The 13,411-nt window shown below is 38.4% G+C and overlaps 1 protein-coding gene across 16 annotated transcripts in view; it reads left to right on the top strand.

Annotated features, from left to right (window-relative positions):
• Positions 1–13,411, top strand: part of MYT1L (myelin transcription factor 1 like) — a 334,473-nt gene that overhangs the window by 320,489 nt on the left and 573 nt on the right. For all 16 annotated transcript variants that reach the window (XM_054180000.1, XM_054179998.1, XM_054179996.1 and 13 more), the window contains 3 exons: positions 5,853–5,944; positions 8,234–8,337; positions 12,950–13,093. In XM_054180000.1, coding sequence (XP_054035975.1) covers positions 5,853–5,944; positions 8,234–8,337; positions 12,950–13,093 — 340 coding nt within the window. The remainder of the gene's footprint in view (positions 1–5,852; positions 5,945–8,233; positions 8,338–12,949; positions 13,094–13,411) is intronic.

The following is a 13,411-nucleotide window of genomic DNA, read 5'->3' as shown; positions in this document are numbered from 1 at the left end:
TGATGTCCCCATGATAATGACACAGAGCTGTTGGAGAGAGTCAAGACGAGGACAACAAGGATAATCCAAGGACTGGATCCCTTCTGCTATGAGGGTAGGCTGAGGGAGATGGGGTTGTTCAGCCTAGAGAAGAGAAGACTCTCTTATAGCTGCCTCCCAATACCTGAGGGAAGCCTACAGGAAGGCTGGAGAGGGACTTTTCATATGGGTGTCTAGTGATAGGACAAGGGGGAATAGTATGTTTAGACTGGATTTCAGGAAGAAGTATGAGGGTTGTGAGACTCTGGAATAGGTTGCCCAGGGTGGTTGTGAATGCCTTCTCCCAGGGGGTGTTCAAGGCCAAGTAGGATGAGGCCTTGAGCAGCTGCGTCTAGTTGAGAGGCATCCCTGCTCATGGTGGGGAGATTGGACTAGATGATCTCTAAGATCCCTTCCAACCTGAGCCATTCTATGCTTCTATGATTCTCTCTGTGTCATTGTCCATTTGGTGCTTGACTGACCAGATTTTAATGCTACTTCATCCCTCCCTGTCTAAAATAAATGAAACAATGATCAGATATCATTAAAATAATACCAAACCCCAAATATATTTTGTTTTATTCATAATGGTCATACTTCTTTTATGATAACTTGGGAGTGTTTGGATTTTCCTTAGTTCTGGAACAAATGCAAAGATTTATTTGAGCAAAAGAAAATCTTAGCTACTTTCCTCCGCTGTCCCTTTTCATGTTACATCAAGCTCTTAGTTTTTTTAACTTAGATTTTGATCCTGATTGAAAATGTAAGTTAATGTTTGTGGGTTGGGGTTTTTTTTGTTTTGTTAATTTAAAAAAAAAAAAAAAAAAAAAAAAAAAGAAGAAGCTTTAATAAGCTTTAATAAGACCTAAAAATTAATGGGAATTATTATTTTCCAGTGAAGAGTTCTGAGCTGAGCTGAACTGGCAATCTTTTCCACTACCACACAAAGGCAGTTGGGGTTGTGTGGCAGCTGGGAAGGAGCAAAGATGCCTCTGTGAATCACAGCAGTCTCCATGCAAATAAAACCAGCTTGTCTGCAAAGCCTCTCTCCTGGATTCCCTTTATTTTGCAGCTCAATAAGGGGCTGGGGAAAAGCCAGTCACCCTTGAATGTAAATAAAAATGAGTGCTGATATAGGGAGGATTCCTTTTATCTCTGTTGGAGTTGCACGTGGAGTTTTTCATCCTTTAAGGTGTGTCGCAGAATTGACTAATGGGAATAAGGAAATCTCTAAAGCTGATATCCTTCAACATAGAAAGAAAAAATGAGTGGTTCATGGGTTTAATATTAAACCAAGGAGAAGACTACTTTGATCACTGAGTTTGATCTCTTAACTTGAACTTCAAACATTACCAAATAGCTCAGGAACTTAGTCATAAAATTGAGGTTTCATCCATTAACAAAATAAAACAGTAGTATCCACTGTGATCTTCACATTTCCCTGAATTTCAAAGGGATGTACATCTGGGGCATGGCTTGGATCTATCTCTAGTTAAAAAAGGTCCCTTGAATTTGACTTGTTCCTTTCTCTAGTCTATGGACAATGTTATTTTTAATAAACAGGAAAAGTGTGTCATTTTCTTAACTTTTAGGAAAATTACTGTGGCAGTGAATCTATAAACATCTCACAGTGTTTATAAAAGTTAGCCCTCAAGATGCCTTTTGGGTACTCCCAGTTGAGGCTCTGGTTTCTCTACATCCTGTCCTTTCTTTCTTTGTAAACTTCAGCACTTCGCACACCAAACAGAGAAGCTGCATTTTATTTGACCTTTGTTTCCTCCACTCCTACATCCCTAGCTCTCTATTTGGAAAATGTTTTTTTCACTTGACAAGCCCAGCACAATTCCTTCACCTTCAGCAGGGACCAGACTGCATCTGTCTTCTGAGGCAAAAAATGTATTTAACAGAGCATAGCTGGAACCCAGATAGCTAAAATCAGTCACCTAGACAATTGCTCCACTTGATCAATGATCCTCCACTCTGATGGCCTCTCTTGTTTACATCCCTGAGGGTACTGCAATTATATCCATGAAGCACTTCAGGATTTTACCCTACATTTATTTGATTTTAAACTAAATTTCATGGTAAATATGTACTAAATATTGGCAAGATGTCCCTTTTAAGCTTTTTTTCCCCATTTAGGATGAGAATAAATGGCCTTAGGATGGGAAGAAAAGTTGCACTAGGGCGGGTTTAGGTTGGCTGTGAGAAAAAACTTCTTGGCTGAAAGAGTTCTCAAAGACTGGAACAGGCTGCCTGAGGAGGTGGTTGAATCCCCATCCCTGGAGGTGTTTCAAACAGGCAGAAATGTGGTACCGAGGGGCATGGTTTAGCACTAGACTTGGTAAAAATAGATAATGGTTGGACTCAATGATCTTACAGGTGTTTTCCCATCATAACAACTCCATGATTCTATTCTATGATTCTGTGATTAATTTTCCTTCTACTACAAGACTGATTTCACCTTATTTTCTAGATCCACTGAATATATGGCGAGACATGGCTGAAGTAATGTAACCACAGTCCTAAACAAGAAAGAAAATTCATTCTTCATGCTGTGTTCAACTCTAACATTAAATCACCACATACTCTTTATCCTAATTTATGCTTGTAGTCTTTCTGCATACCTCTAGATTTCCATTACCCTGTTAGGGCAGTCAGGGTAAGATGTTGGTGTAGGTATGGATTTGCCTTATTTTGTAATGTTTATATGGCTACTAGCACTTTACCAATAAAAGCATGTTTCCAATATAAATGTCAGAAGTCTCCAGCCAACCAGCAAAAAAACTGAGACCACCTCAAATTTTAGCCCATGTCTTATAGAACAGTTTGCAGGATGTGACCCTAGATCACTGTAATCTAACAGTTTAATTAAATTTTTCATAGTAATATGTTAATTATAGCAGAGGTTGGCTTTAAAGGATGGTGTGCGAGACTGCTTTCTCAGATTAGAGATTAAGATTAAGCCCAACAGTAGAAATTCATCAAGAGCTAAGACACATTGCATCTCAACAAGACAAGCTGCTGTTGATCAGCTGGTTGTTGATGACTTGTGGCAGCAGCAGGTCACAGCTCTTGCTGAATCAGGAAATTGAAGGGATGCAGGAGTTGGGTATTGGTGTTTCTCATAGCTCCACCAAAACACCTGAGCTTTAAGCCCCACAATCTGACAGATAAAAGATGGCTCAGTACATTGACACTGGATTTATTAGAGCTGTACCCCCAGCAATGTTGTTAGAAGCCTTTTTCATTTTTTATTATAGAAAGAATACTCATCTCTGAATATTATTATTTTTTCATGATTTTTCATGTGTATGATTTTTCATGTGTATGAGAACAATGACAGTAGCAAGTGAGATAACTGTGATTCATTTTACCAATTCTTTACTGGAAAGAACAAGCTGCAGAATTCCATGTCTGTGTAAAAGTCAATGTGAGATTACAAGCCAATTCCATTTGCAACAGAAAACAGGCATCAACTGTAAAGCCTCTAAACTTGATGTAAGGACAAGTATTACTTTTACCAAAACTCATAGCTAGCGTGTTTCTCTGGTATAATAATAATAATAATAGTAATATGTTTGAACTGTATTTTGCTTACATCTTAGAGCACTGAGATGGTGTTCACTTTTGCTCTTTTGTTTGCTAGTCATAGGAAGGCAAATAAAATCTCAAGATATTTGAGACAAATGCCTACGTTTTTGTCTTGTTTCCTTCCATGCCCCAGTATTCTAGAAGCCACCTCCTGTCTTACTGGAATCTCAATGCAAGCTTTTTGGTTAACTTTACACCTCTGTCAGCTCTTGTACAACAGCCCACTTCCAGTCTCATGAAGTCGTAGCTCTTATTTTTCATCTTGCCTTTGTGTTCTCTGTTGGTTGCTCTCAACCTGTACCATCAGGAAAGTAGATATAGTCAAGAACATGGAAGGGAAGAGATAGAATTTCCTTGCAGAGCAGAAACTTATCCTAAAAGTTCTAATTAATATTTTTAACTATTTAAAATATTTTTAGGTAACTTTGTTCAGAATAGAGCTGGGGAAAGAAGATGTATACTCCTATTCTCATCCTATTTCTAAACAGTTTATTACAGTTAAATAAACCGTATTATAACTCAATCCTCTAATTTAGCTTATTAACGTAGTATCTACTTCATTGAAATCTTAAGTGCCTGGCTCAGGAAAGTGAGCTAATCCACTTAAAATATAATATACAGTTAATGGTGAGATAGATCTGCCACTGAAGACCTGCAGAAATGGTTGATGCATGGTCTGATTTTGATATCTTCCAGTGTGTTACATTTGGTACCTCTGGGAGTTTTGAACAAAATGCCTCTTCACTTTGAGGATGGTAGAGCACTGGACCAGGCTGCCCAGTGAGGCTGTGGAGTCTCCTTCTCTGAAGACTTTCAAAACCAACCTGGACACAGGGTTAGGCTAGCTGATCTCCTGAGGTCCTTTCCAACCCCAGTAGCCTATGATTCCATGATTCTGTGAATGCTCTCTTAAATTGTGTAAAGCCATAGGAAAAGTTATAAAATGGTAGAATCACTAAGGTTGGAAATTACTTCTAAGATCATCAAGTCCAACCCTCAACCCAACACCACCATGCCTACTCAGCCACATCCCAAAGACCCATGTCTACCTGTCTACAGGTTTTTTGAGCACCACCTCCCTGGGCAGCCTGTTCCAATGCCTGACCTCTCTTCTAGTAATAAAATAATACTAGCAGTATCAAGAAACAGCCTGATCTAGTAGCTTTCCACTGGAGCCTAGGTGGTGGGATGCCAGTCTTATTCTACATTGCAGAGAGACTATTTGAGTCATAACTTTGAATTTGATTTGCACAATTAAGATCCAGAGAGAGAGAAATTTGTGACTCCATGCAATGAGAAGTACGTGATAGTACTCAGTTGCAATGGTTATGAGTCCTTAGATTTTGAAGCAATAAGGAATTGTTTAGTGAGCTTTCAAATTCCCTTCACTCTTAGAGCTTTCTTAGAAGACTGCAGTTTTCCATCAACTTAAACTGATATGTATTTTCTCTTACCTGATTAAAGATGTGATTTTAAAAAAGGGAATAATTTGATATTTGCAGCTATCAGCTATATCATAAAACAGTGAGCACTGTCATTTTTTTTATGGCAAGCCTGCATTTGCCATCAAATTAGTTTGCACAGTGTAATTAAAAAGCTTAATATTTTGGCAAGATGGAAGACAAGAGATAGCAGAGTCTGCATCCATAAGTGTAACAAAATATGAGAGAGAGATATCCCTTAAGACAAGGTCATTTTTATGGGAATGACTTTTCCTGAGATTCCACATGTAGTTACTGCCTTTGTAAGAAAGGATTTAGCCAGCTTGGTAGGTGACATTCACAAAGAAAAGGATAGTTTGTGAAATGTTTGTAAGAGGATGTTGAGAGGCAGCTCATGTCCCTTTCTCTCAGCATTCACTTTCACGTTTGAATTAAAAAGGGTGGAAGTTCAGAGTGGGGACGTGTGAATTCAAAGGAGAGTATTTACAGAGTTACCATCATTCATACAAAACTTTTTACTAAGAACACTGCAGCCTCAGAAAATTGGGCTCTGGTTCCCAGGATTAGAGTTTAGCAAGATATACCTGACTTTTGTATTAGCTGTCTATACATAAAAGACTGGAAGAAAGAATAAACTCATTAAATCACTCCTGGTAAGTTGGGTTTGTTTCTTTTCAGACTAGCACTGCTAGGCAGTGAAAATAAACTTTGTCTCTGAGAGTGTTTTTATTATGGGCTTTGATTACTGATTCATTTTCAATGACCTATCAAAATTAACAGGCTCCTTACTGTTCACAGTTTATCAGGATGCCCCAGAGCTACTTCAGCAATGAAGAAAGCAAAGCTGTCTGGAGAACAAATGCTAACAATAAAGCAGCGGGCTAGTAATGGTAAATTTTTAATCATTACCTTTTTTAATATTACTTCACTGTAAACTAAAATTACCTTGACTCTGTTAGCTTTTTTTTCCCCCTACATGTCTAAATCTTTGTATAAATGGTGAATCCTCTGTCAGTGGAAGTGAAACTGGGTTTTATGCTGTCAAAATCTGAACCAGCAGTGGAGTGGTCAGGCTGGTCTGGGTTAATGTCTACAGAAATCTAAAATACTAAAATATTTCAAAGTAAAATAGAACATTATAATTTTCTGGGTCCCATCTCATTCATCAGAGGTCAATAGTTTGGTCTTATACTGTTGCAGGATTGAACGGAGAAAAAGTTTGATTTCCAGAGTGTTAAGTTCTCATGTTCTCCCTTGCATTCTTTCAGAGCTGTGGCTCTGGACCCTCTGGCCTTGTAGATGGCCTTGTGATATTTCATCTCTGGTAATCTGGCATCCTTCCTGGGAACCTTGCAGGGAAGATATCAAGGCACTCTGGATGAAAGCCAGGGTAGTAAGTGCAATAAAACCAAAATGTAGGTGTTTAAGTTTAAATAAATGAGACTCAAAAGGGTCCTCTGTGAGGTGCTGAAGTCTTGAGTTATCTTGGAAAACTTTATATACTCATTTAGTCCATGACTGTGCATGTCTTCTGAATTGTTGATGTTGCCAGTGTTTGAGAACTAAAAAGCATTTCAACACAGTGCAGGAGGCAATTTCAACCCAATGCAGGAGGCAATTTCAACCCACGCTGCCAGAGTAGCTGGAGAAACTGTTGGCTTTCTTTTGTTCATAGAGTGGTTTGGCTTGGAAGGGACCTTAAAGACCATCTAGTTCCAACGCCCCTGCCATGGGCAGGGACTCCTCCCACTAGAACAGGTTACTTAACGCCCTGTCCAACATGGCCTTGAATACTTCCAGGGAAGGGGCATCCACAACCTCCCTGGGCAACCTGGTCCAGTGTCTTACACCCTCACTTTAAAGAAATTCTTTGTGATATCCAGTCCAAATCTACCCTCAACAGCAAGCAACAGCTAGTTCTATAGCTAGTAACTAAGGAGTGAAATATCTGGATGCAATTTTCTCTACAACCTGGGGAGTACTGAAAACTATCTGCCATGCCCAAGAAAAATGCCCTATGGAGTGGTATATGTATATTTTGGGTAGTTAGGGGGGCATGTGGCATCCTTCCTATTAGTTTGGCACTGTGGGGAAAGGTATTCAAGAGTCATGGTGGAATAAGAATAAAGTGGGAATGCCACTTTCTCTAGCTTTAGGACTCTTGATCTGCTGGCAACGCTCTGTCTAATGCAGTCCAAGGAGCTGTTGGCCTTCTTTGCTGTAATGACACATTGCTGGTCAACCTGGTGTCCACCAAGACCCCCAGGACCTTTTCTGAAGAGATATGCTCCCACGACTCAACCCCAGCTTCTGTTTTTAGTATGGGGGTTATTCCTCTGACTTGAAATAAAATGGGTCTACCTATTTCCAGGACTATCTTATGCTTTGTTATAGTAATTAAGAGGATAAATAAATAACACCTTTACATTTTATTCCCGTCTGAATCCTTAAAAAAGCAGGTACCTTTAAAATTCTGTACTCTAAGATCACAGAAATAATTTCCATTTTACAAATTATTTAATAACACCCTTCTGAACCATGGCATTCTTTAAAGCAACAACAGAATCCAAATATATCCCTGTACATCAACAAAACTCCACTGATGGGGGAAAAAAAAATCTTCTGAATTAGGTACAAACGATTTTGATGACAATGTAATCTGAAGAGATCAGCATGTTAGGATATTTTATTTTCCTTCAGAAGATGTGTAAGTGGACACAGTCTTTCAAATAAGTTCCGTATAACAGTGGAGAAGAATTTATTGCTGCGGGTGCATTTCATAGAATATAAAGTTAAATCAGTGCATACAAAAGAAAAAGGTGTGTCTTATTGATCCTCTAGGCATTTTCAACACTCTCTCTGGAAAATGACTACAATTTTTCAAAGAAAAGTAGTAGAAAATGTGTTGGTTTAACTTCAAAAGAAAAGTTCATAGAATCATAGAATGGTTTGGGTTGGAAGGAACCTTGAAAGGACCAACCTCTCCAGCAGGGAGCAGGGACATCTTTAACTAGATCAGATTGCTCAGAGCCAAGCTGGAAGAACATTTCCTTTTTCTTTTTTGCTTTAATACTTTTGCTTGAAATAAATTTATGTTCAAATATGGAAATAATTAATTCACTGAACTCTGATTTAAAGCTTAATTATTTTAACACCTCTTTTATTTTTATATCACACAGGCATAGAAAATGATGAAGAAATTAAACAGTTAGATGAAGAAATCAAAGAACTAAATGAATCCAACTCCCAGATGGAAGCTGATATGATTAAACTGAGAACTCAGGTAACAGTTTTATGAAGCCCTAAATTCAGCTGCTTTTTCTACACAACTGATTAAAAGAAATATAGGAAATTTATTGTTCCCTTTTACATCTCTTACATATTAGGATTTTTATCTGTGAGTTGTTATTTTTAATATCAGAAAATTAAATATGTTATGCAATTTCCAGATCACTTACTGTCATTAAAAAACAAAACAAACCCCACAAAAAAAAAAACACAAATAAAACCCAAGCAACAACAACAAAAAAATGTTTAGCAAAATATATTGTTTAACATAATGACAAAAGCATGACCTGCCATGGACACCTATTTTCCCTTGATAAGGCTACACCTTTCTAATAGCAGTTAAACCTTTGTGTGAAATGAAAGTCTTTACCATAAGTCACAAGGTGAAGGAGCCCAGATGATCATGGCTCTTGCCAGATATTTCTTGCAGAGAAAATTTAGGTAGGGAAGCAAATACCTGTAACACTTCACTTCATCATGTGGTACGCTAAGTGCAGCCCTTGGCAGCTGCAGTGGTTCCACAAATCTAGCTTAATTCCTTTTAGGCTCCATAAAAAAACCAAGGAGACAAAACCCAAACAAACAAAAAAGAAACCTGAAAGAAAACATTGAACTATTAATCAAAACCTCATTCAGTCCTAAAACTGGATGGAAAAAGCAAAGGAAGAAAATTAGTTGGATTCTTTAATTGGTATTTTCCAGCATCTATGCAGCTTCTAGTTCATTTTTCTTCACATAATTTGAGCACAGACACCATCAGTGAGATTTGCCATAGTTCTCGCCAGTTATCAGCCTTTAGTCCCATAATCATAATTGTCCAGTTGATCCTGATGGTCGCAGAGTAAACCATGCCTTATTACTTCTTTGCTGCTTGTGGAGAACAGCACCATGTCCATTGTCCTCCTCTTCTGGTATATTTAGAAGACAGGATCTGCCTCTCTAGTTTGGTTTTTGTTTGACTTTTAAATCTTACCCAAACCGATCCTGAAACTTCATTTCAATTTTATGCCTTAATTCAGGTTTCTGTTGTCATTATTCAGCCTTTATAGGATTTGACTTACATTTTTTCACAGTTTTTTTTGATGTGACCAAATTTAATTATAGGGTAATAAAGACAAAATCTGCAAGAATGTAAAGCAAGAATAATCACCAGCAGGAAATAGATTTATATTTATTATTTATATATTTGAGGAATTTTGTCCTGAGTTTTGGACGTGGCAGCTTCCAATCTGCCTTATGTTTTCTTCTGCTTAATAGAGGGCTGTAGGTGCTATTCAGACACAGACTGATTTATCTGAGATTTTTTTTTAAGTGTGAAGAAGTTTGGCTGTTGTGTGCACATTAGGTAAATGCTTCAGCTGTCAATAATGTTCTGCATTTTTTATTTTACTTTTGGCCATGTTAATTTTTAAAAAATTAAAAGCCATGGTAACATTAACATGGATATAAAACATGTATTGAACATGTATTAGCTCCAAATTTCACATCAGGTTTTGTTCTGAAAGGAGCACAGAAACCACACTTCAGTCACCTCACTTCCAGATTTCACGTATCAGACTAGTGCCATTGCATATTCTTAGAAATCAGGTTAAGCGCTACCTGGGACCCCTGTGTATTCTTGGTTACAAAACCCTCAGCTGATCATTTTACCATCGAGCTGAAAGGATGTTTTTCACAACTTGGTGCAGCAGAAAAAGGGTAGAATGACTAATAATGGCACATAGTCCCATTAAAATAAGTAAGAGGATTGTAGAAAATAGAGCTTCTGGAGACCTCAAAGCTTTATTTTGTCCACCAGTCCTCTTTCCTTGCTCCTTCCCACTCTTCCTAAGCCAATCCTGATGGACACTTATCTAACCTGTATTTACTTCCTACACCACAGATTCCACAGTCTCTGGGCAGTCTGGCCTAATATTTACCTCTTCTTAGCCTTCTAGATCCTGATGCCTAGTAGAAAATCCCACCTGAGCCAAAGGGCTCAGTTTGGAATTCATATGTTCTTCTGAAGATATGCAAAGTACATTTTCATCACCTAAAGAGTTATATGATAGTCATAACCAATCTATTAAGAGGAGCAATGTTAACAGTCCACTTTACTTGCAGCATTAGAATTATATTAAACAAAACAAAATGCTTGGCTACCAAGATTTCAATAAGCCTTCAATCACAGGTGGGGAATACAAAATGGGAAAATAGTGGAAGTTCTATGAACACCTAAGTAGCAACTGTCTTGTTTGATGCAGATTTCTATGCTGTATAATTGTGTCAGTGGAAGTTTTTCTAACAACAGAAACTTCCATTCCATATAGAATCCTTTATATTTAATAATGTGAAAAGTCATGCTGCAATCTTCTCTGAGTTGGAGCAGTCACAGGACTCTCCTTCACTCTTTCTTTCCTTTAAGTCTTTTTGCTTAAGACTTTGTAGAAAGTATTTTTAATCTAAGGTCTCCTAGTAAATTTTCTGAAATTCAACATGCAAGTCCAAAGATATGAGAGAGGCAGTGTGGTGGATCGAGAGAGGGCCTAGCTCTCCCTCCCCCACAGAGAAAGAAACCACAGCTAAACTCAGTCGGAGAAGCAAAGCTATATTTACAAGCATATATGGAATGCAGGTTATATATAACACAATTTATACAGTATTTACAAAATATATATACAGAAATATACAGCAAAGAAAAATAACACAACAAAATTCCCTCCTTGAGAAGAGGAGGGTTTTCCTCCCTGTAACCCCCCTCTCTCCCCCCCTACCTCCCTTTTTTCCCAAAAAGGGGTTAGAGAGAGAAAGAAAGGCAGTTATTAAGGAAAAGAGATGTTATTAGGCTTCAAAAGCACATGCAGGCATTAGTTTTGCTTATCTCAAGGTCAGCTCTGGCTAGTTTGCTGAGAAGCAGACAGGCTGGAAAGGCAGAACAGGCTGAAACTCAGAAAAATTCCAACTGCCCTAAAACTTAAAGTTGCATTCTGCCCATCTACCAGTGAAATTCATTTAGAATATCATGTTTTCATTTTGATACAAAAAACATTCAGCCAGAGTGTTCCAACACTGTCTCTTTCTTAAAGGCACAGCCTCAAATAGTCACAGGCAGAAACACAGAAAGTTGAGAGGGGGGAAAGAAAAATCTCTAAATAACTGTGTGTCTTATACAAGCAACAGGTTATCCTTTCAGAGTATGTACAAGTGAACATTCTTCAGTTTTAGGGAAAATATGAGGAGGGAAACTTCAGCCTTCAAGACAGTAACTGCAATAATCAAGTATGCCAGTTCATAAAATCATTAAGGTTGGAAAAGACTTTTGAGATCATCAAATCTGACCCTCAGTCCAACAGTATCATGCCCCCTAGACCATGTCCCAAAGTGCCATGTCTACAGGTTTTTTGAACACTTCCAGGGATGGTGACTCCACCACCTCCCTGGGCAGCCTGTTCCAATGCCTGCACCACTCTTTCAGTGAAGACATTTTTCCTAATATCCAGTCTAAACGTCCCCTGGTTCAACTTGAGATAATTTCCTCTTGTCCTATCACTTGCTACTTGGGAAAGGAGACCAACACACACCTCACTACAACCTCCTTTTACGTAGTTGTAGAGGCTAATAAGGCCTCCCCTCAGCCTCCTTTTCTCCAGACTAAACAACCCTAGTTCCCTCAGCCACTCCTCACAAGATCTGTTCTCCAGATCCTTTACTGGCTTTTTTGTCCTTCTCTGGACTTGCTCCAGCATCTCAGTGTCTTTCTTGTTTTGAGGGGCTCTAAAAATGAACACAGTGCTCAAATATGGCCTCACCAGTGCTGAGTAGAAGGGAACAATCTCTTCCCTGGTCCTGCTGGTCACGCTATTTCTGATCCAGGCCAGGATGCTGTTGCTCTCCTTGGCCACCTGGACACATGCTGGCTCATGTTCAGCCAGCTGTCATCCAGCTTCACTAGCACAGTGCTCTGCACAAGCTTGTGTAAGTTGCCATTCAGTATCACTTTTCAGCTCAAGCAGGGCACCATGCATGGTCACCTGGGAACACACTCAGAGTTACCTTCACCTGAGTCATGCCTCAGGGACACACTCTCCTGGATAGATGCAACTTTCCTTCCATTCCTTCCACCTTGCAAAATCTTTGTTCATCTTTGCAAAGCAGCCCTGTGAATTTGCATAGAATCAAAATAAGCTGTCACGGAGCTAAGCACTGGCAGCAAGGAGCTGCACATGCTTAACTAACAGAAAACAGTTTTAGCAGAAAACACAAGAAATGTATGACTTACTGCAGAATGTCCCTAAAGCAGGCTTCTAGGAGTAGGAGAGTTTAACTACATGAATGAATTTGCAGAACTAAGGTCCTTCTTAATGCTTTTCGACACAAGAAGAGAAGCTGTAAAGCAGTGGAACCGCATCCAGGTTTATTCATTATTACCAATATTAAAAAGACAAGCTGTTGGAATCATACAACGTGAAACCCTTAATGATCAGAATTGCAGACTCAAGCAAAACCTCTTTGAATGTGAATGAATAGACCTTTTTCTTCTTTCCTTGGTATTTCTGTTCTCTCTCCCTTCAAAGAGCTTTATAACAGCTTGCCTTATATTACATTGTACACAAATTTGTCCATTTTAGATTACCACAATGGAGAGCAACCTGAAGACGATAGAAGAGGAGAACAAAGTAATTGAACAGCAAAATGAGTCTCTTCTTCATGAATTGGCCAATTTAAGCCAGTCTTTAATTCATAGTCTAGCTAATATCCAGCTGCCACATATGGTAAGTGATTGAGAGCACAAGTTAAGGAATTTGGCGATCTTCAGTTCACTTCATACAATAGATGTATTTTTTATGTTTATGTTTCATCAACCAGTTGGATATTTGTGATAACAACACTGAAACCATAAAGATACATTTAACTGCTAACAAAGACATGGAGGGCCTGTTCCAGTGTATCCTGTAAAATTAAGTAAGAACTAAATAGGCATTTTAAATGTTATAAACAACAGTGGTGGCAATATGCCTTGATAATATGTTATGCTTAAATGAATATACGATTAAGAAAATAAAAGTTGTATATGAACTACTATTTAATAT

This window comes from Dryobates pubescens, chromosome 3 (assembly GCF_014839835.1).
Source record: "Dryobates pubescens isolate bDryPub1 chromosome 3, bDryPub1.pri, whole genome shotgun sequence".
Lineage (NCBI taxonomy): Eukaryota > Metazoa > Chordata > Aves > Piciformes > Picidae > Dryobates > Dryobates pubescens.
Note: the sequence above shows the minus strand (reverse complement) of the source record. Positions and strands in the feature narration are given on the sequence as shown.